At 43.4% G+C, this 24,383-nt stretch overlaps 1 protein-coding gene across 6 annotated transcripts in view; it reads left to right on the plus strand.

Annotated features, from left to right (window-relative positions):
* The first annotated feature begins 9,438 nt into the window (after positions 1–9,438).
* The window catches only part of PDLIM5 (PDZ and LIM domain 5), a 403,074-nt gene continuing 388,129 nt past the window's right edge, over positions 9,439–24,383 (plus strand). For 5 of the 6 annotated variants that reach the window (XM_030190703.1, XM_030190705.1, XM_030190706.1 and 2 more), the window contains exons 1-2: positions 17,145–17,250; positions 19,661–19,802. In XM_030190703.1, the coding sequence (XP_030046563.1) occupies positions 19,707–19,802 (96 nt within the window). In that variant the 5' untranslated portion in view covers positions 17,145–17,250; positions 19,661–19,706. Of the gene's footprint in view, positions 9,548–17,144; positions 17,251–19,660; positions 19,803–24,383 lie in introns of those variants that run through there. The other variant, XM_030190704.1, reaches the window with a different exon arrangement.

The following is a 24,383-nucleotide window of genomic DNA, read 5'->3' on the forward strand; positions in this document are numbered from 1 at the left end:
TACGAAGTGGTGTAGAACAGGTAAACATAAAAACATGGAAAAGAAAATAAGATGATATCTTTTTTATTGGACATAATACATTTCTTGATTAGCTTTCAAAGGTTGCCCTTCTTCGTCAGATCGGAAATAAGCAAATGTTGGTAGATTACAGTATATATGAGTGAAACATCAAAGCATTTCAGTGACAGTCTATATGCATGGAGACAGGGGATGAGTGAAACATCAAAGCATTTCAGTGACAGTCTAGCAGGATGGGGGTGGATAGGTGAGAGTCAGGGAGACAGGACAGCAATACAATTTACAAAGCAATACAATTTTATGCTTTGTAATGGGCTAGAAAACCCAGATCTTTGTTAAGTCCTGTCTGGTGGGTGTCAAAATATTTAATCATTTTGACTTCAAAGGTCTTACGTTCCTGTATTGTTTTAAAGTTCCATTTCAGGATCCTTATCATGAAATCACTGGTACAGTGTTCTTTCAAAAAGTACAAACAAGAAGTTATATGGTATTACTACATGGCATTATTTTTTAAACAAATAGGAGGAAATGTTTTCACTCAATGAATAGTTAAGCTCTAGAACTCTTTGCTGTAGGATGTAGTAACAGCAGTTAGCGTATCTGGGTTTAAAAAAGGTTTGGACAATTTTGGGAGGAAAAATCTATAGTCTGCTATTGAGATAGACATGGCGAAAGCTACTACTACTACTATAAATCACTTCTATAGCGCTACCAGTCGTATGCAGCGCTTTACAATTGAGCATGAAGAAGACAGTCCCTGCTCAAAAGAGCTTACAATCTAAATCAAGACAAACAGACAGGACTACAAAGGATAAGGGAAGGACAGACAGACAGACAGAAGGACACATATTTGCATATTTTCAAAGCACTTAGCCTTCCAAAGTTCCATAGGTTCCTATGGAACTTTGGAAGGCTAAGTGCTTTGAAAATATGCCCATATTATAAGGACACATAAGCCACTGCTTGTCCCTGGGAGCAGCAGCATGAATCTTGCTGCTATGTGGGTTTCTGTCAGCTACTTGTGATCTGAATTAGCCACTGTTGGAAGCAGGATAGTAGGCTTGATGGACCATTGGTTTGACCTAGTATATCTATTTTTATGTCCTACATGGCTGTTTCACCCACAAGAAGAAATGATTTCCTTATTCACGGCAACTCAGATTTAAATTTACCACTGTATTCAAATGATCATTAACCATCACGGGGAGGGATCCTCCCGAATTTGGAACCTATTCATTTAGGATAGAGATAGCTACTATTATACAAAAGGGATTCACATGGAAAGATATAAAAAAGTTAGTACATTGGTGTTCTCATGCTTATACTGGCTACATTTGCCATTTAACCTTCAGGGACAGTTGTATACATTAACCTATGTTAACTTCTTAACCCTCCCCTTTCCCCCGAGGCTTGCTCCAGTTGTGGACAGTGGTTTATCAGATGCTTCTTTGTCCTTTTAGCAGGAAGTAGACTAGCTAAATGCCCTCAAGGCCCACATTGGGTCCTGCCATGAAACACATGTCAATATGATGAATGGGCAGAAATGGTACACAATGGCATTGTTTACTCCAATTAATTATTCAATAATTGGCTACCCTGACCATTCCCAAGCAATTATAATATACCTGGGAGGGAATGATTGAGACATGTGGTCTTGCAAACAACAGTGTAGTTAAAGGAGACTGGTAAACCTCTCAACTTTTCTCACACATGATTTTTTGGCATTCCCTCTCCTCATACCTGGCTAATCTTTTTACCTCTGAGCTGTATTTTGGGGTATTCCCTTCCTCTAATCCTTATCTGTTCTTGTTTTCACTGCATTTTTACAAAAGAGGAAGAAATAAAAACTTATCTGCCTTGTTTACCCTTCAGCTGCTTCTACAACTTTGTCTAATAACTATTTTTATCTGATATCTGTTTTAATCTGGGCACTGCATTTGAAAACTGTAAACATTCTGGTAAGAGCTTTTTAATTTGTTAAGGTGTTTTAGAATTCCTCTTCCTCCCCCCCTACCTAGTTTCTCATAGATAAGTGTGGCTAAAACCTCCAGTAATAAGGAAGTTCAGGGCCAGCACATGGTCTGTTGAATTCTGCCTTTGTGGTGAAACCTCACCTCACCCACCCCAGGGTTGACACTTCCTAAATAGTTTCCCCAAATACACTGTTTATCATCAACAGTTAATTCTGTCAAATTTACAGCTGTTTCCTGAAAGTAAATCATTCCTAATTAAAGTAACACTCCAGTCTTTTGCTTGGTATCAGTGCCTTTCCTGCTTTAGATTAAAAGGATTTCTGTTAAGATATCCACTAGTTTGTTACACTCTATAAACCACTAGTGAAAAGATATTTTAAATTCTCTTTCCCTTAAACTTGTTAATCAACTTATTACAGGCTTTTCCCTTGTCCCCACTTCAAAAGGGAACAAAGTCTTACTGTTTATATATCCACTATAGAGAGCTGGCCTTTCTGGCACTGTTAGAAGCAGGGGCGTATCTGCATGGGGCCACAGGGGCCTGGGCCCCCGCAGATTTCGCCCTGGACTCCCCTACCGCCGTTAACCCTCCCCAGCCTACCGCCGTCACCTACCCCCGAGGTCCGCTCCTGCTGGTTTTTAAAAATATTACTTCAGCTGGCGGGGACCAGCCCAGCCGAGGTCTTTAACTTCTTCATCCTCGTGCTGTTAAAGCTGTAATGCATCCTTCCAGTTGGACGGAGTTTGACGTTGCAGCACGTTGACGTCCTGCACGTACAACGTGCTGCGACGTCAAACTCCGTCCAACTGGAAGGATGCATTGCAGCTTTAACAGCACGAGGATGAAGAAGTTAAAGAAGACCTCGGCTGGGCTGGCGGGGGTTGGGGTCCCCCGCCAGCTGAAGTAATTTTTAAAAAACCGGCAGGAGCGGACCTCGGGGGTAGGTGACCGCGGTAGGCGGGGAAAGGGTTGGCGGTAGGCGGGGGAGGGTTAACGGCGGTGGGGGGGAAAACGGCAGTGGGGGGGGGGCGGCGGCCGGGGGGGGGGTTATAATGTGCCCCCTCACTCTAGCCCCTGCCCCCCTTACCGCCGAACCTCAGATACGCCCCTGGTTAGAAGTAGCAGTATTGGAAACATAATCACAAAATCATTGTCAATTAACTGTTACCTATAGATTGAGATCGGGTTATCCTGCATCTCTACTCTGTAAGATCAGCCCTTGAATTAGGCCTATAACCAAACACTACATCAGGGGAGGAAAAAAAAATCATTTTTCATATCCTTTATCAACAAGTACAACAGCTCCTACACTTGAAGTATGGCAAAGAAACAATGAGCCCCTAAAGTTGCAGCTCTCATTACAGCTTCTGCCTCTGTCCAGACTGAATGCTTGGACCAAGGAAAGATTCTGGTTTGATGTGATAAATGTATGCACATTGAATCCCTCATGAAAGAAGTACACAAACTAAGAGAGGAGATGGCAAGACTAAGAAACATCTGTGACAACCAAAAATTCATCACAGAGATGCATGTTGAAACACTGGGGACTTCCAGCAAAGGAAGAGAAGATCTTGAGCAGACAGAGCGCATCTGGACTCAGGCCACCAGATCCTGTAAGATCAACCCTCCAACTCCTGTTGAACTGGTTTGCAGCCCTAGAGGCAGAAGAGCTAGAAACATCTTAAAAACAGGAGGAAACAACAATCAAAACTCCCAACACCACTGGACAAGTGACCAATAAGAAGCGAAAGGTAGTGGTGCTTGGAGATTCACTTCTGAGGAGTACCGAGGCGCCTATCTGCCGACCAGACATGTTGTCCAGGGAGGTGTGCTGTCTACCTGGTGCCAAGATTCTTGATGTTGCGGAAAGATTGCCTAGACTCATCAAACCTACTGACCACTCTTCTATCTGCTCATCCATGTTGGCATGAATGATACTGCTAGATACTCTACTGAACATATCAAACAGGACTTCATGGCTTTGGGTCAGAGGGTGAAGAACCTAGGTGCACAGGTGGTGTTCTCATCGATTCTCTCTCCCTGTTGAAGATAAAGGCCGAATGAGAGAAGCTTGCATCCTGGAGCTAAATGTGTGGCTGTGTGGTTGGTGCCGACATGAGAGCTTTGGTATCCTAGACCATGGGATGACTTTCCAAGAGCTACTGAGCGGTGATGGTGTCCATCTATCAAGGAAGGGACGGAGTGTCTTCAGCAACAGACTGGCTAAAGTACTAAAGAGGGCTTTAAACTGAACTTGCTGGGGATGGGTACAAAAAGCTCCAAAGCCATAAATAACCCTCACAAAGGTAGGTCATCGAATGCCCCTATAGAAGAGGAAAAAAAAAGAGTAACATCTGGAGAGCCTTGTATACCAATTCCTGCAGTATGAGAAACAAACTTCTAGATCTAGAAGCTACAATAATAGAAGCTGACTTGGATTTAGTGGCGTCACGGAGATGTGGTTCACGGTTAACCATGACTGGGATTTAGCTATACCTGGTCATAATCTACTCAGGAAGGACAGGGTAGGAAAAAAGGGTGGAGTACCATTATATGCAAATCTCTCTCATGAATATTAATTGTGGATATCCTGAAAACCTGACTGGCTGAGGTGCCTGCAGATGACGTTTAATGTGAGCAAGTGCAAAGTGATGCATGGGGAAAAGAAGAACCTGAATTATAGCTACGTCATGCAAGGTTCCACGTTAGGAGTCACAGACCAAGAAAGGGATCTAGGTGTCGTCGTTGATGATACGTTGAAACCTTCTGCTCAGTGTGCTGCTGTGGCTAAGAAAGCAAATAGAATGTTAGGTATTATTAAGAAAGGAATGGAAAACAAAAATGAGGATGTTATAATGCCTTTGTATCGCTCCATGGTGCAACCGCAACTCGAGTATTATGTTCAATTCTGGTCGCCGCATCTCAAAAAAGATATAGTGGAATTAGAAAAGGTGCAGAGAAGGGCAACGAAAATGATAAAGGGGATGGGACAACTTCCCTATGAGGAAAGGCTAAAGTGGCTAGGGCTCTTCAGCTTGGAGAAAGGCGGCTGAGAGGAGATATGATAGAGGTCTATAAAGTAATGAGTGGATTTGAACGGGTAGATGTGAAGGACTAGGGGGGCATGCGATGAAGCTATAATGGAGTAAATTTAAAACGAATCGGAGAAAAATTTTCTTCACTCAATGTGTAATTAAACTCTGGAATTCGTTGGCAGAGAATGTGGTAAAGGCAGTTAGCTTAGCAGATTTTAAAAAAGGTTTGGATGGCTTCCTAAAGGAAAAGTCCATAGACCATTATTAAATGGACTTGGGGAAAATTCACTATTTCTGGGATAAGCAGTATAAAATGTTTTGTAGGTTTTTGGGATCTTGCCAGGTATTTGTGACCTGGATTTGCCACTGTTGGAAACAGGATGCTGGGCTTCATTGACCTTTGGTCTTTCCCAGTTTGGCAATACTTATGTACTTATGTACGGCAGAGCTGCCAAGGGGTTCCAATTTTTGAGAGGGAGATTTTAGTACACGCCCACAGCCCGCCCCACTTTGCATTGGCTCCACCCTCTCCACATGGCCCCACCCCCTGGCACACCTCATACCCACGGCCAATTCAGAAAATAATTTATTTAATAGCCTAACACCATTTTCAATTAGCTTTCAGAGGCCAAAACCTCCTGCCTCAGGTCAGTATAATGCTGTTATGGTATCCTCTCCTGACCTGAGGAAGGAAGTATTGGTCTCTGAAACTTTATTAACACAGCTACCATATTACTTCATCATAAATTAAAAATAAAATTATTTTCTTTACCTTTGTTGTATGGTCATTTACTTTTTCTAATTGTGTTCCTCCCAGTCTCTTGATTCTGCTTTCCTTCATCTTCTCTTAACTCTTTTGCCAGGGTTTCCTGGCTATTTGTCATTTTCTCTCCTTTTTCTTTGCTTTCTTCAATATTTTTCTGCCTCTCTCTGTCCAGATTTAATTCATTCTTACTATCCATTCTTTAATTTCCTTCTACTTCATCTACCTATGGCTTTTCATCTTTTCCTCACCCTTGTTCTCCCTGTGCCTCTTCCTCTTATTCTCCAGTCTTTCACTACTCCCCTTTTCCAACCAGCAGCTCTCCTCTTTCTCACTACCCTTCCATCCGGCGTCTTTCCTCTTTCTCTCCCCCATCCTTCCACCCATTTACCCTCTCTCCTGATCCTTCCATCTGTCTCCCCCACCCCTCCTTCTATCCAGTGTCTATCTCTCTACCCTTTTCTGTTCAGTGTCCCTTCTCTCTCCACATCCTTCCAGTCTCTCCCCTTTCTCTCTGCATCCTTTCATCCATCTCCCCTCTTTCTCTCCCTATCCTTCCATCCAGCGTCTTTCTCTCCCCATCCTTCCATCTGTTTTCCCTCTTTCTCTCCCCATCCTTCCATCTGTGTTCCCTCTTTCTCTCACCATCCTTCCATCTACCCCCCCTCCCAATCCTTCCATCCCGTGTCTCTCTCTATCCCCTTCTTTCCATCCAGTGTCTCTCTCTCTACCCTTTTACATTCATCATTCCCCCCATCCTTCAATGTCTCTTCTGTTTCTCTCCCTATCCTTCCTTCCAGCGTCTTACCTCTTTCTGATCTCAGCCAGGATCTCTCCCATTCTCCCCATCCTTATCACCAGCAGCTTCTCTCTTTTTCCAGCCCTTCTCCATCTTCCCTCCTTCTCTCTTCACTCTCTCTATTTTACCTCCTGCCTCCCGCTCCATCTCCCCCTCCTTCTCTCCCCACTCTCTCTATTTTACCTCCTGCCTCCCGCTCCATCTCCCCCTCCTTCTCTCCCCACTCTCTCTATTTTACCTCCTGCCTCCCGCTCCTCCTTGCACCAGACCTTCGTTTCTTGGCCACTGCTGCTTCTCCTGTTGAGCAGCAGCGGCCGCTACAAAAAAAAAAAAGAGAGAACAAACACATTTTTTAAATAAAGCAAGTGTGGCACTACAGGCAGCCTTCAGGCATTGGCTGTTGGCACTGCAGTCGCTCCTCTCTCCTCTCACTGTCCCCGGAGGAGCGCAGTGTAGCAGGAAGTCGATCTCAACTTCCTGCTCCAGGGACAGTGAAGTGAGAGGAGAGAGGAGCAGCTGTATAGCCGACAGCCAATGCCTGAAGGCTGCCTGTGGTGCCGTGCTTGCTTAAAAAAATTGTTTTTGTTTGTTCGCTCTTTTTTTTTTATAGTGGCCGCTGCTGCTCAACAGGAGAAGCAGCAGTGGCTGGAAATGGGAGCTAGTGCCACGTGTTTTAGTGGTCGACTTTCCCGTTTTGGTGGGAGTGCGGGAGATGACCCGCCAAAGTGGGAGTCTCCCACTGAATGCGGGAGACTTGGCAGGTCTGATACTGTAAGCAGCGGCAGCCATCAAAACAACGAAGCACTCTAGTCTTAAGGTAGTACTCTACAGATCCGGGAGATCCCACAGATCTGGCTTTTACACCATCCCTCGAGCTAAGCTTTAGTAAAAGACCCCCTAAACTAACAATCCATATAAGCAGCAACTCTGTCACCATTCATGCTTATAAACAGGGGCGGACTGACAGAGGCCTGGGCCCCTAGGACGTAAAAGGTCATTGGGCCCCCCTTCCCCACACTACAACCCCCTCCCCCACAAACTACAGTCATTTGAACCTCAGTGGACCCTTCCTGGTCACTTGCGACACAATGTAACCAAAGACCACAATGAATACTGCTTGTACCTCATTCCACCACATTATCACTTTGTATTCGTGTTTGTTCAGACCGAAATTGGCTAACGCCGCAAATGGTAATATGTAAGCCACATTGAGCCTGCAAATGGGTGAGGAAAATGTGGGATACAAAAGCAACAAACAAATAAATACATTAAAATAAATAAATAAATCTTGGGGCCCTGGTGGTAAAGTGGCTTCTTCAGGGGAAGGCAAGGCGAGGGCAGGAAAGAACCCCACTCTTTCCTGCCCACCACTGCTATTTTGCCTGGCGCCAACATGTTTTGTGGGTCTCAACAGTTTTGCATGCCTGCCGCAGAGTCTTGGCAGCCATTTTAAAAACACAGAGGCACTGGGCAGAATAGCAGCAGACAGCAGGAAAGTGTTGTTCTACTACTACTACTACTTATCATTTCTATAGCGCTACTTTCCTAACTCCCCCCCCCCCTGCAGAGGCCACTGGACTACCAGGGCTCTTCAAGGTGGGACAGAGGAAGGCCCTCTGAGGCTCGGGGGGGGGGGGGGCAGGCTGTAGTGGGCGGCAGGGACAACAGCCTGTGGGACCCCAGGCAGTGCCCAGTTGCCCAAATGGTCAGTCTGCCCCTGCACATAAAGTACACCTTTTATTTAGTTGGCTTTAGTTATAGTCAAAGCAGCTTAATTTCATGCTCTATAACTCTATGCTGGTCCCCAGTCTGACATTAACTTCACACCTCCAAGTCTAAGCATACTTTTTATGCATAAAATTATTCTAGAACCGACAAGAATAAAAAAAAAAAAACTCCCGGTGCATTAACACCTCTTTCTCTGCCCAAGCTGACGCACGGACCAACGAAAGCCGAAATTATCACCTGAACTATCGGCCCGTGGGTGTAGCTACCTCCACGTGTAACTTTCTGGCTGCACGTGGAGATCTCCACACGCATGTGCCGTCTCATGCTGCTCATGGAGGTTCTCGGTCTAACCTCCTTGAACCTGCTGGCATATCATGGATAGTGTGTGTCATAAATTGTCTTGGTGTGAGTTTTACTGAATCAGAAAAGCAAGTACAGTGAAACCTCGGTTTTTGTTGCCTTCAGATTTCGTCGGTTTCGGTTTTCGTCGATTTTTTTGGTGACAATTTTGTCTTGGTTTTCATTGGTCGCCTTGGAATTTGTCGGCGTGCCGACACTGCTAATTTTGCGTTCTCACGTGTCGTTCTTCTAGGGCGTCGTTTTGCCAACACTGGTTGTGGGATCACACTGCTGCCTCAAATTGCCTGCTGTTTAATGAAAAAATTTCGTCGTTTTGCCAACACTACTGGTTGTGGGATCACAAGAAAGAGAAGGGAAGTGACCACCCCCAGAAGAAGCTGGTACTAGTGCCAAAGAACGAGAAGGGAAGTGACCCCCCCCCCCCCAGATTGTGTCGTTATGGAGGGGGATCCCCCTTCCGAACAATAATACAGTATCTGCTCCTCTTCTTTCTCCATCTTCCGTACATCAAGAAGAGTGTTCAGAAAGGTAAATGCCATGTTAAATATTCATCTATTCTACACATTAGTCTTTTTTATTCGGTTTTCGTCGATAAAGGTTTCACTTGTAAGTGCTTTATTGAAAGAAGAAGGAGGAAGAGGAGGCGGCAGCAGCGGTGTATACTACTCCATTCTAAACCTCCTTGCACTGGTGTCCCGGCCGGGTCCCGCTCTCTCCTCTGACGCAACGTCCTGTTTCCGGCAAGGCGGGATCATGTGCGTCTCCCAGAGACAGAACAGAACTTAGAACTTGAGTGAGACTGTGAGAAGTTAAGGGGAGGACGGATCATCGGAGAAGGAAAGCTGTGAAATTCTAGGCGGGCGACCTCAGGTATGAGTTGACGGGAGATGGCAGGTCATGGGGAGGGGGAGATCGGTCCCCGATTCCGTTTCACAGTGGAAGGGCAGCTGAATGCATGTGTCACACCGAGAAAAAGTTTTTAAAAAACGGATTCCCCGGATCATCCGCGTACCACCTTACGAATACTTATTTAAGCGATTTCCCCGACTCAGCGCTTCAGCCCGTGCTCTCTGTCCTGGCTTGCCAGCGCCGGTTCCTGGTGGCACATTTAAGCGACTGCCCGACCCTGCAATCCAGCGCCGATCTTCCAAGTCCCAGTGCTGCAGTCCGTAATCTCTGTCCTTTCTTTCTTTCCAGCTCTAGTTCCTGGAACACCCTTGTCCTAGCTTCCGTTACTCACTGTTTTCTTTTTGTAGCTCCAGTTCCTGGTGCACCCCCTTGTTCCAGCGCTGAAGTACTGTCCTCTTCTTCGAGTGCTGAAGTGTTTTCTTTTCTACCGGGCAACAGCAAGGGATTCTAGGGGGTAATAGTAGTACAGGTTCTGGCGCTGGCCGGCTCAGGGCTGTGGATGAGGAAGGTGCTGGGGATCCCGGGGGGTGGCAGCACATACCGTTTTATTCTGGGCTGGTATTTGTACATAATAGTGACCTTGGGCTCGTCGCTTTATCCTTCATTGCCTTAGGTCTACACTTAGACTTGAGGTGCTTTGGGGGAAAGGCTTATTGTACTTGAGTTCCAATAATAAACTAAGTTGCTATGAGCTTTATGCACTAATTACTCTAAACGGACAAAAAGGATTTACTTGGTGATCTCCAGAGAGAGAGCATATCGCTTTTTGGGTTACCGTTCTTATTTGAGCAAGAATTTCCTTGTCTGTCTAGTGAACTGGTGGTCTCTTATTTGGTAAAGAGTTGGAATTCTCTCGAGGGTGGAGAGACAGACTTTTATTATACATCAGTCAAAAATGGTTTACTGCACTATTATCAGAAAAATAGTTCCAATTTGCCTGGGTAATACATTCTCTTTCAACTGGCTTTTTTTTTCCAGCTAACACATATATATGCCACAGGTTGATTCGGGACAGGATTTAACAGCCCAGAAAGTGGACAAGTTGAGGTTTTTTTTTGTTTTTTTAAAGCCTGAACAGCATTTACGTCTTTAACTTGCTAGAGCCATATTGTTGGAGGAAGGGGAAATCATCTGTTAAGAAAATAAGAATAGCCATATTAGGTCAGACCAATGGTCCATCTAGCCTAATATTTTGTTTCCAACAGTAGCTAATCCAGGTCAAAAGTACCTGGCAGAAACCCAAAGAGTCATATATCAAAAGGGAACAAAAGATCCTGTGATGTGTGAAAAAGAAAGAAAAAAGGAACCGAGGACATCAGATCAGTGGCTAGTTAACTCTCCTATAGTGCTCAGCTATTTCAAACCCTTAAGCCTACTGCATAACATCAATCATTTGCCAACCGGGACTAAAACCTCCATACAAATAGTATTCATACTTTATTTGAAAAATTATAATCAAATATAAACGTGTATTGCACACATATTAAAATCGTCAAAATGAAAAATTTCACAAGAAGCTCTGAGCAAATAAAGAGGAATAATAAATGGCGACTACTTATCCTGCATTTGCAGATTCAGTGCTCATAAAACAATATTCCATGCTACCAGTCCTAGGGTAAGCAGTGGCTTTTCCCCATGTTTATCTCTATAGCAGACTATAGACTTTTCTTCCAGGAACTTGGCCAAACCTTTTTTAAATCCAGATACGCAAACCACTGTTACCACATCCTCTGGCAACAAGTTGAAGCTTAAGTATTTGTTTTTAAAAACCAGATAAGCTAATCGCTGTAACCACATCCTCTGGAAATGAGCTCCACAGTTTATTCGTTGAGTGAAATAAATACTTCCTCCTATTTGCTTTAAAAGTATTTTCATGTAACTTCATTGAGTGCCCCCTAGTCTTTGTACTTTTTTGAAAGAGTAAAAAAATCAGTTCATTTCTTCTTGTTCTATACCACTCAGGATTTTGTAGACCTCAATTATATCTCTCCCTCAACCGTCTCTTTTCCAAGCTGAAGAGCCCTAATCACTTATGCGAGGAGTTCCATCCCCTTTATCATATTGGTTGCTCTTCTTTGAACCTTTTTAAATTCCGCTATAGCTTTTTGTTTTTTTGAGATATAGCAGCCAGAATTGAACACAGTACTCAAGGTGAGGTTGCACCGTAGAGCGATAGAGGCATTATAATATTCTTGGGCTTATTTAACATCCTTTTCCTAATAATTTCTCATAAATTTATGTTTAAACGATTTTTATTCAACATGTAAACTCTGGGCAAACATTACACGATAGGCAGTACACTTCAATTTGAATATAACTAATCATCAGTTTGCTAACTATTATCCAACAACTAACAGTTATGTCATCCTGTTCCCCCCTCACCCATCCTCTCCCCCCTTTCCCCGATCCCCTCTGCCAGCCTTTTCCTGTTTTTCTCATAAATGTATACATTCTTAGTATCCTGTTGGCTTTTTTTGAATGCCGCCACCGCCACACACTGGGCAGATGATTTCAGCGTATTATCTACAGTGACACCTAGATCTTTTTCTTGGGTGCTGACTCCCAAGGTGGACCCAAGCATCAAGTAACTGATTTGGATTATTCTTACCAATGTGCATCACTTTGCATTTGTCTACATTAAAATTCACCTGCCATTTGGATTCCCATTCTTCCAACTACCTAAGGTCTCTGTGAAAATGTTCACAGTCTGCATGTGTTTTGATAACTTTGAATAATTTTGTGTCATCTGCAAATTTAATCACCTCACTTGTTCCAATTTCTGTATCATTTATAAATATGTTAAATAGCTCCAGTCCCAGTACAGATTCCTGTGGCACTCCATTATTCACCCTCCTCCATTGAGAAAAATGGCAGGTTTACCCTACCCTCTGTTTCCTGGCCAATAACCAATTCCTAATCCACAACAGAACATTGCATCCTATCTAATGACTCTTTAATTTTCTCAGGAGTTTCTCATGAGGAACCTTTTTTCAAAAGCTTTCTAAAAATCTAGATTAACTGACTCACCTTTAGCGACCTGTTTATTCACTCCTTCAAAGAAATGAAACAAATTGGTGAGGCAAGACTTCATTGGTTTAATCCATGTTGACTTTGTGCTATTAAACCATGTTTATCCGTGTGTTCCATAATTTTATTCTTTATAATATTTTCCACTATTTTGCCCAGCACTGGTGTATAATTTGCTGGATCACTTCTAGAACCCTTTTTAAAAATAGGCGTTACATTGACCACCCTCCAGTCTTCAGGTACAGTACAGTCTCGACTATTGGACCTTGACTGATCTGACCATCCGGCATATCAGAAAGACCCCCCCCCCCCACCGGTGACATCATCGTGTTGCCATTAAGAAGTATGCAGGTTCTCTTCCTGTTTCCAGTTTTACAATCTGCAAGAGAGCCATGTTTGATCTATTGCTGGTTAGTGTTGTTAAACAATATTTTAAATACAGATACCCTATGCCTGTTCTTGATGCATAAAGTGTGTTTCCCTGCATTTTTAAGGGGTTGCCATTGTTTTCTGTATTATCCAACTTTTCACTTTATTGGGCCGGTCCTATTTATGCTGGATAATCGAGCCTGTACTGTACTATGGATGATTTTAATGTCAGGTTACAGATCACTAACAGCAGATCAGCAATTTCATGTTTGAGTTCTTTCAGTACCCTAGGGTGCATACCATACAGTCAATGTGATTTACTACTCTTTAATTTGTCGATTTGGCTCAGTACATCTTCCAGGTTCACCAAGATTTTTCAGTTCCTCTGCGTTATCATTCTTGAAAATAATTTCTGGTATAGGTAGATCTCATTTTGTTTAAATGCCCCTTAAGTTGTAGAAAAGACCTGTTGCTTTCCCTGTTGCTTTCAGTGCCTGCTTCTCTAGAGGGCTTCTCTCCATGCCACTTCCAAGGGTTCTGTTTTGAGATTCTATGAATTCTTCAGGGTCTCTCTTCCCACAACATGATGACGGCTAGCATTCAGGTTGCCTTTTCTACACATACAACCTTGCCATCACTTGCAGTTTCTCAGTTATTCCCAGTCCTGTTATATTCAATGACCCCACAAGATCTGGGAATTGGTAGCTGTTTTAATAACATTTTAAATGTTCTTTTGAAACATATTCAAAGTTTGAAACTGGCTCACTTGACCAATATTGTTTTGACACTCAGAAATTGCTATTGACAATTTTAGGAAATGAAAAGCATTTTCCTAATCTTCACAATTTCTGTGGAAAACTTTCTATGCATCTGTATCTCCTGTCTGTTAGCCTAATCCATGGTCCTGGGAGAGAAGCCTTGCTATATGGGTACAAGATTTGTTTTTGATCTGGATCTTCCTCATCTTATGTTTCTCATTAAAACTTCTGTAACCATCAGCATATGTAAGTTTAGTGGCCAAAAGCTCTAAGTTTCCAATGTATTAAATTTGATATACTGCTATATATAAATAAATGTGATATATGATAAAAAATTTTACAATAAAAAGGCATACCAGAAAAACAATGGGATAGAGAAAAAAAATCCTGCAAATTGTGACTATTGCAGAGCCAGCCGTGCATCCACCCACACTTCAAGGGGCATTTATCCTCCAAAAAAACCCCCCAAAATGAAATCTGTTTTTATGCCATATGGCCTTTTAATATTCTGAAATGGTGTGTGCTGGAAGGAAGCTATTTCAGTCCGTATTGTGCTATTAATTTGTTTTCCCATAGCCATTTTATGTGTAATGTTATTGACTTCCCAAGCATTTTCTAACTAGAATACTGCTTCACACTCCTTGTCTTACAGATGCAAAAAGCAGGTGAGGGGGGTGGGGCAGGGACATATCAAATGGGATCCCTATAGCTTGCCTCTCAAACATGGATCTGCCTCCCTAATATCCATCCAGAAACATGTTAAAATCTTTGCAGGCCCTTGATCTTTCTAATACGGCGTTAATGGCCTCTTGTGCCCATATTTACTTTTGAGCATCGGAGCCTTAGCGTTGCTAATATCTGCTAAGCTTTAGTAAAAGGACTCCGTAACGACCGTATGTCATATTATTATACTAGTAAAAAAGGCCCGTTTCTGCCTCTGATGAAACGGGCGCTATCGGGCACGGGATTCCCTTCCCCTCCCCTTACGCTAGTCTCCCTGGTGGTCTAGAGGTACGTGTTCGGTCGGGGCAGGAAAGAAAGAGCCCCCTCTTTCCTGCCTGTAGCGGTGCTGCTAGCTGCCCTGCTGCATCGTGTGGGAGTCCAGCTCTCGGCGTTTCAAAATGGCTGCCGAGAGTTGAAGTCTCGCGAGGCAGCTTGAACTCTCGGTGGCCATTTTGAAACTCCGAGAGCCAGACTCACGATGTAGCCGGGCAGCTAGCAGCAGCACTCCGGGTAGGAAAGCGGGGGCTCTTTCGTTCCTGCCGGAGCAAACAGGTACCGCTAGACCACCAGGGATAGTGGCGTAAGGGGAGGGAAGGTGATGAGGGGCAGAGGGGGCGATGGGGGGCGGGGCGGTACCTTTAAAGGGGTGGGGTGATGGGGCGAAAGGGGCGGGGTGATGGGCACGTCCTCGGCGGCTGCGATTTTTTGGAAGGGGAGGAGTAGGGAAACACGCTACTGCTCCCCGTGCGTTCATTTGCCTTGTTCTGTACGTGTTCCGCCCTCGACGTCATCACGTGTGACGTGAGGGCGGGGCATGAAGACATGGTGAGTGTTGTGGCTTCACCACCATGAACTTACGAACCGGTGTGTGAGTGCCTGCAGTGACATCAGTGTCCTCAGAACGTTGAGGGTGCGTTTTATTATAGTAGATGGTTGATTAATGTGCACTCATGTATATATGCCAGCATTTGTAGATCATTCAAATTTTTTTGTAGAATAATTTTTCTTAGGTTTAAAGCTTTTTTTTTTTTTCCTTAGGCGTTTGCTTAGGCACTGGAAGGCAGGGTAAAACCTGAGAGCAACTCCAGTCAAGATTATAGGTTGACTAATAAAGGAATCTGCTGAGGGAAAAGTGGGACAAATATCCCCCTCAACCCCCCCACCAGTTTGCTTGACTGCTTTTTTAAATTGTTTCTCATAAATTTATATATGCGATCTTATTTTTCCTCTCTTTTTTTCCCTTTGTTACAATATCCAAGACCAGTAAAACTATTATAGTCCACATCAAGATTGCCTGTTAATTAGGAGAAGGCTTTCAGGATGTGATGGCAGCAGACAGTCTGCTTCCTTTTCCTGTAACGGCAGCTGCTGCTGTTTGGGGTGATTAGTTGGTGCACCCTTGCTTTTCATTCCTCTTAAGTACAGAGGTGCATTGGTGCTGGGCACAGGTGTTGAAAGTTGTGGCTTCACCTGTGCAGATTTTGTGTTAGTGTGGTGCATTGTGTTGCCAATAGGCCAAACCAACATGATCTGGTTTCTGGACTTGGTCTCTGGGTCAGTGGGAACTTGTGTGTGAGTGGCTATTAGCAATACTGTTTGGAACAAAGCAACACTAAAATGGTGCAGGGAAAATATTTAACTTTTTAAACTCATTGTTGAAGATAGTGCAGAGTTAATGTTACCACTTGCTCAGTGTTCCTTCACAGAGTATGCTGTGAAACACTAATAAATTTTAGCAAAAGTTAGAGAAAAAAAAAGAAGTAAATTGCAGATCCCTTTTGCTTTTATTCTGTTTCTTAGTGCCTGCCTATTTGGTCCAAATTTTAACGCTTCTGGAAATGTTGGCCGGTGTTGCAACATGGTTTTTTCACCCATGTTTCTCCCTCCCAAGAGTCCTAAAATTCAAGAACAACTACTTACAATTCAGAAAACACCTGAAAGCCCACTTCTACAAAACAACCTACCCATCTGACGAACCCACAACTACGCAACTAACTGGACAACACCCCTACAATCATGAACCTCAAAACGAACAAAAAGAGGAATGGGTGGGGGGTGGGGGGAGGAAAAAGTGAAACTGGAGCTGACTCAGAACACTTGATCCCCCTAAAGAAACCACGTATCATCTTTTCCACCTATGCCTTTGAACCTACAAACTGCTATTCTCTTTAATAACTGTAAGCCATATTGAACCTACCACCGGGGAAGGAAAATGTGGGGTACAAATGCAATAAATAAAAAAAATAAATGTTGGCAGCAGTGTTGTGTGAATCTCATCCCTGAGGGTGCAGTGGGACATGCATCGCCTGACTCCATGGCAGCCTGCTGCATCTGTAAACTCAAGCATCTGACGTGTGGCATCAGGGGAGGGGAACCAGTAAAGCAGTGGAAAGTCTACATCCATAACCTAATGCCTCTGTGATATGAAAAAGGAATTCTCAATTTATATATTGAAGTTCTAATATTGGATGACTCTTTTGGATGCTTCTCAAATTTGTTTTATTTCCAGACGTTACTTTTTTTTATTTTAGTAGCTTCGAAGGTTGCCACAACAAAGTAGCATTTGAACTTGGTTGCTGCCTGGTAGAAGTTCTGCCTTAAATCTGTACAGTATTCTGTGCACTGGTGTACTCTTACAGTGCCCGCCCTGCAGTGCTGGGAGGGATAAAATCGGAGAGCTGCCCATCAGGAGTAATAGCTGTCATTGTGGTGCTGCCTGGCTGCAGCTTGAAGGTGTAGCTGCTGTTCTGGGACTGATTATTTAGGAGAAAGAAGTTCTTGGCCTCGGTAGGTGCTTCTAAGCTTACTTGTTTTTGTTCCCTGCAGCCTCCTCTCACTTTTTAAAATAATTGTGAACAGAGTGATGAGCATGCAGCATTAAAGTGAATGAATGACCCATTAGGGGAATGAGTGCGAGAGGGTAGTAAAGGAGCCCTCCAGGAGCATGTGGTGGATAGAGTCTGGACTGATGTTTTATATCGGGGCTGGTATAGTACTCTTAAAGACATGCACATTTAAGTGGAATTTGAAGATAGAGGTGAGTGAATGCTCGTTTATCATTTGTTGATATCACGTTTTAGAATTTTTTGTATAATGACCTAAACTCGCACGCTTTTGCAACAGAATGTCTAAGTGTATTGAGTCTGTGCCTCAGGGAGATGCAGTCGAAGAAATAGTTTCCTGAAGCAGCAGGAGGTAGTGATTTGTCTGAGGTCAAAATAAAATTTCTGTAGCAGAGGCAGCATTTGAATCCAGGCCACTTTTCTCTCAGTTTTTTTGGCCAAGTGGTTACTGATTATTGGAATTTTGTTATGAAGCTAGGAGAAAATGTTTTAGCTTTGGCTGTGATGTGCTAAGTATCTTTATTATGCAAAGGAGGTAAATCGAGACAGATCCCTTATTTGGAATATGGAACTTGTTGCCACACCAACAAAGGAAATGAGGCATGTGCTAGGCATGGTTGAAATGTGAAGCTCATATGATGATGCACAGTGCAGGAGGGATGGATGTAAAGGTAATTACAAAAAAAATCACCTCTGCATGTCCAAACATATCAAAGGATAAACCTGATGAAAAAATAAGTTTTGAAGAGACATGATTATCAGTCCCTGAAACGAGAGATGCAGGAATCCAAGAGCACAAGAGTAGCTAATAGATCAAAAGCCATTACCCACCCAATACATTCACCCAGTTGCTGCCCAAACCTGTTTACGTGTTAGTTATTACTACTTGGATTGCTGCCGTTGTAGAATCGTTACAACTAAGAGGTTGAGAGGATTTAAGAAAATATGTATGTAGCAGATTTCATAACCCCGAAGTAGATGCTGATGTAGTGTTAGTCATTAGGAAGAACCAGTAGTTTATCTGATCACAGGGGCAGAACTGTTAGGATTGAGAGTGAGAGGCAAGCTGAACAAAGTGATGGTGGCAAAAAATGTAATTGAAAACTTTAGAAAGGCTTTGACCTGGAGAAAATGTGGATTCTTTTCAAGTCTGTGGTCTTTTTATTGCTCTAACACAGATTCTTTCAAAGATGAGAATGCGCTGCCCCTATATTCATGGGGGCAGAGGGCATTGTGGTAAAATAAAAGAATTAGTTGATAAAATAAGATTATATAATGTTATTTGCACTTATCTGATAGATTGGAGTAATACTTTTCCTTGATTACAGTAGGTCACTGAAAGTTACCTGAAAAGCAAATAGTTACATGGTAAAACATTGTTGTATCTGAGAAAATCTGATTTTCATCTCTAAGTTGCCAATTTTTGACTAAGTTCACATTTAACTTGCATTTTTCAGAGAAGCATTGTGATGGGTACATACTCTAAAATCTGGTAACAAGCCCTGTAATATAACAGAAACCAATGCATACTTTTTTTTTTAATTGATAGAATTCCTGGAGTATCTTGTTCCCCTTGTAGTTTCACATAACTTTTATAAAGGTCTGTGAATGTGGTTTCCTCCTGCTAAATGACATTAACTAAGTTTTTTAGGGCTTCTATTTTGGGGATTGTGTGCCCTGCAGCAAACTTCAGTGTTTAGGATACAGCCAGACTAACTGTGAGTGGAAATGTACCTTAAGAAATGCAGGAGTGAAACCAAGCGGGATGTGGGCATGCTGGGAGGCAGCTCTGGAAAACAGCTTAATGGATACCTTCAGAAAAGTTCTATCTTGATAACTGGTGATAGCTGAAGAGCAGGAGGAGTGGGCAAATCTGTGGGCCTGAGTGAAACACTGGAGTTTGTTTCTGGTGGGGACAGGGCTCCCTTGACGTACCTTTGCCACAGAGTCAGAAAGTGACTCGCTTCAGTGGGCCAGATGTAGCCCATAGATCCTGGTTGCCCACCTCTGAGTTAGAGCAGTGAGTTGTGATCTGGGGAAATTAGGGTACAAATCCTGCTTCTGTCATTGACAGCTGCTGGTGACGTTGGGCAAGTTACAAATTTAGATTGTAAACTCTTTGGAGGAAGGACTTACCCCCAAATACATACTTATCATGTGATTCAATGGCTTTTGCTTGTCATGAGATGCCTGAACCAAGGGAAGCTCTTTCAGGCACTATTAGTTGAATATACATTTTATTGGTCATTAGAAAAACAACAAATTTACTAGGCGTCTGTATATGTGAAGATGTAAATAGACTGAATTTGTACTGACTTCTGGTCTCATTTCTTCCCCTCACCTCCTTTTAACAGGTGTATTTGCTGCTTGGAATCAGACCCCCCCTAGTCTAAAAGCATCATGAGCAACTACAGCGTGTCTCTGGTTGGTCCAGCCCCCTGGGGTTTCAGGCTTCAAGGTGGCAAAGATTTCAACATGCCCCTGACTATCTCCAAGGTAAGCACTTCTCTGTCTGTTTCAGCAGTTGTACGCTCAGTTATGTGGTACTCTAAACTTACACAGATTAGCACGCCTGTAACAAGATCCGTCTGCTGTAGTCAAGACATGTTATTGATTCCTCTTCAGAGGGAGGGGGGAGAAGATAGCTTAAGCAGAATCTGGTGGTATTTTGAAGTTTTAATATACTGGCAAGAAGAATTTTTCTTTGAATTAGAAATTTGAGGCATTAGAAGCTGTGTTGCCATTGAATAGTATGTGGAAGAACTGCTGTTCTTTGGAATAGGTTATAATCTTGCTCTATCCTGTGTTACAGCATTATGTGCTCTATTTATTAAGCTGCAGTGAAAGACAATAACAAGCATTAACTTAAGCACATAGCCCCTAATCCTATAAACTTGCATGCACAATTTTATGCTTAGTGTGCAAAGTTGTTCATGCAAGTTAAAGAATGTAAGTTGTGTGCATTACTTAATAGCTTAATTGCTGCTAATTGACATTGATGCTAATTGGTCATTGTGCTAATTGGCCCTAATTATATGTGTAACTAACTGCCATTAGGCGATATCCTAAAAACTGTGAAAGCAAAATCCAGAGGGCACAACTGCAAGGGGGGAGGGGCATGTTTAGCAGTTGTTCTGCATTGAGCTGGCATAGGTGCTTGCGCCTAAAGTCAGGTGTGTAAATGTGGACGTACACTAGTATTCTATAACAATTGCTTGTTACAGAATTTGCACTCGGCACACATCATCCTGGTGCCTAACTTTGGGTGATCTATACAGAATTAGCCCTATAGTTAGCAAATAGGCCCCATTGAGAATAGTGGAACTTGTTGTTTATTCATTAAATAGCATTAACATGCTAAGACAGTTTAGTAAATATAGCTTTAACATACTAACACCGCTTAGTAAATACAGCTATCTGTGTTTCCAGAAAGTTTTGGCTCAGTATACTGTAGTAGAGAGGCACAAATTGAGATTTTTTAGGTTTGCCTTGTGTTGTACAGTAGGGCCTCATCTTCCTCTTCCAGGATTTCATTGGCTCTTGCCTGATCTTGCAAGTGAATCCTCTGGGATTGTGACTGATAAAGCACTGTAACTTCAAAGCCTCACACACCTTTTATCTTAGGGCTGTCAGGGCTGCGTTCACTGTAGATTTTCTCAGGTTTGCCAGAGGCTAAGGAGCTTAAATGTCTCAAGATGTTAAATGTCAGAACTGTTCTTGTCTCTTGGAGCCAACTTAGTGAGTGCTTTCTCTGTCAGGGGGACCTGGGCAAGATTCACATGAAATTCCTGGTGTTTTTTTTTTTTAATTTGATATACTTCTTCCCCTTGTTCCCCAAAGTGATGTACAATATACTATGTACAGAAGAGAAGAAAAAGAAACATAACCCTCCCCTTAGCTTAATCTCTCATTAACAGGCCTCAACAAATTTTTATTAAATCTAGGAGCCAGCTCAAAACTTAGGAGCCAGTGTCTAAGACCTTTCTTGCTTCTCCTTTCCCACCCTTCCAACATTGTCCCCAGTGAAGTTTAAGGGGGTGGGGTGGGGTGGAAGCACCTCCCAGATTAGCAGTAGCTGTTTTAGAAATTGACTTACTAAGATTTTTTTTTTCCTATTTTGTGCTTGTGGACAAAGAAACTTTAATAAATCAGTTCCTTAAGGTGCCTTTGCTAATCAGTTGCAGAAGTCAGTAGTCTCCCTTCCCAAAGCACGCTGTCAGCCTGAACCTCACTCGATGAGCTGAAGTGACCGCCACCAAAAACGCAGCTCTTTAGATCAGATACTTCAGATGATAGGAGCCAAGTGGCTCAAAAGGAGCTTTCATCTGTTGGATGAGAACGAGTAGGAGGTTTGACTGGGGGGGGGGGGGGTAGGGGGGTAGTGGTGGTGGTGGCTTTTTTTCAACAGCAAATCTCTCATGAATTGAACAACTGCACAAAGATGAGCTTATTACCTACACAGATATGGTTAGCAATGACTTCACCGAGGTGAACCCTTACAGAACTGGTTTTCAAACCAGACTCGGAAGTATAGGAGGTGTTCAAGCGGTTTTTGTGTAGGGCAAGTAAGAAGATATAGGGCCTTACCCTCACATTAGATGGTTAACTTTCTCCATTTAAAAGAATAATATCTCTTTACTGGAAGTGAGCTAGATTCTATTCTGTGCTGTCAATATCCAGGCCGTGAGAGCCAGGGACCTGAGGTTGAGATGCAGAGCAGACCTCTCATTCTGCGTGATGATGGTTGGAAAACACTTCAATCTCCGTAGTTGTTTGGAGGACAAATCCAGATGAAGTGGGAGTCAGATTGGCCAGTACAGGATGATTAAGATCATAGTTCTCCGAGCTTGCTTGAGTTTCAGCAAAGTCTTTTGTATGGGAGGAAAGGCATACAGAAGACTCCCCCTGCCCCCCCCCCCCCCAAATAAAACCTTCCACTAACATTTCAGAAGTTTTCTCTCTTTGGAGATGGCTATCGGCAGCTTGTAAGCTGCTAGGGTGTGCTGTAGTTGGCGGCAACAGATTTCAGATCCCTTCCAGAAGGCAGACAGTCGACCTCTTCCTCACTTGCCAGATGCGGAGTCGAGGTCTGCTTAATTGACAATTTTTTCTTCTATGATTTTTTTCTGGCGTCGAATAAGCAGATGTTTTTGGCAACACAGCCTGTCATTTGATGTGGCTGCGCTGCTGGGTGGCAGATGCGGCTTCTAATGGCGGCTGGTTCAGTTCCCTTTTCAGGGCAAGCTATTGCTTGAGGTCTCAGTGAAATTGGCGGAAGATCTTGGTAACTCATAGACTCGGCGTCTTCCTGCGGACATGTCTACACATTCGTTTCGGTTGGGTCAAGCTCGCCCTTATCTTTACGGCACCGGGACTATCGTCCAGAGCAGTCTAGTTTTCTTCAGCGATCCAGTCCAGGCAGGGTCTCAGAACTCCTGACTTTAATCTGTTTGAGATCCTTGGGATTTCTTCTGAAGGGGTGATGGGGCGCACAGTTCTGTCTTTTCTGCATATGGTGGTTTCTGCCTTCCATCCTATTCCACCTTTGTCTCTTCCCGCTTCTTGGATGTTCACTACGTACTCCTGTACTATTTAGAAGTGACCAGCAAGTTCCATTGGACAAATCTTTGCTTCATGCTTTGCTTGGGACTTTAGGTAGGTAATGCAATTTCCCAAGCCACGCAGGCTCACTATTTTTAGATTGGCAGATGTGGTTCGTAGTGGTTTTGATGTCGGGGGAGCAGATCTTTTGTAAAATAGGCATCGGTGTGAAGCTCAAGGGCTGATCCGCAGAGGCGCCAACTTATTTAAAATTCATTTATGGGAGCAGTCGCTCCCCTTGCACCCCACCTAGCTACGCTGCTGCATAGTGGGACAATGTCTGGGGTGACCTGCTGAGCAGAAGTGACTTCCTACATAGCCTCATCCACTGCTAAAGACTGAAGCGGTCTTCTAGTGCTTGCCAGTTTAAGATTAACAGATGCAGTGGTGGCAAGATCAGAAGCAGACATATTCAGAACCTGGAGAACCTTAGGTATATAGGAAGGCAACTCATAGCCTCATGCTGTCCTCTGGCTGGTCACAAGAAAGGGGATCTGGTTTCGAGAACCGCAGTGGTCATTGGCTGAGGCAATTTCTCGGCTGGCCTCTATATGGGACAGTCTCTTCTGTTGCGGGTGGCAACGCTTTCTTCCAGAGCGCAGTTGACTTCCTTTTCGGTGTCCCGTCTGACTTCCCTGGCTGCCCTTTGCAGTTCAGCCACTTGGTCCTCTGTCCTGCCGTGGATGACTTTTGTAGATCAAATCCAAGAAGACAGGAGGAGCCTCCACGGAAAGTCAAAGCAAAACAGCAAAAGTAGAGGCTGACAAATGCGCAAACCAATAGGGAGATAATCTCAAAAAACAGTTTATTCAGAATATTCATATCAATATCAAGGACCCGACACGGTCCGTGTTTCGGCGCCAAAGCGCCTGCCTCAGGGGTCACAATCGACTTTCTACAAAGAAACAGGACAAATTAAAAACATAATATTAAGAGATTTCAAATAAAATATATCCGCCTTAATAAAATATGTAGCCAAACATATACGGACATTCATAATGGTATTGCAAATTTGTAAATGTATACTGATAAATTATGTAAAAAAATGTTAATATGTTATAATTATGTGAGCAGATATTGTGGACACAAGTTGATTGTGACCCCTGAGGCAGGCGCTTTGGCGCCGAAACACGGACCGTGTCGGGTCCTTGATATTGATATGAATATTCTGAATAAACTGTTTTTTGAGATTATCTCCCTATTGGTTTGCGCATTTGTCAGCCTCTACTTTTGCTGTTTTGTAGATCACCTACTTGATCTGCTGTCCTTCTCTTGCTAGGATTTGCAGGCGTGGGGTGGCAGCGCATGTGGTCGCAGCCTGTGGAGCATCGCTCCAGTCTGCTGAGGTTGTAGTACCCCGTCTCACTTGAAGACTGCTTTGGTACATCCCACAAGTTTCTGGATTGATCTGTGGCACGCTATGGAAGGTAAAATTAGTCTTTACCTGATAATTTTCTTTCCATTACTCCCAATAGA

Source organism: Microcaecilia unicolor, chromosome 2, assembly GCF_901765095.1.
Source record: "Microcaecilia unicolor chromosome 2, aMicUni1.1, whole genome shotgun sequence".
Lineage (NCBI taxonomy): Eukaryota > Metazoa > Chordata > Amphibia > Gymnophiona > Siphonopidae > Microcaecilia > Microcaecilia unicolor.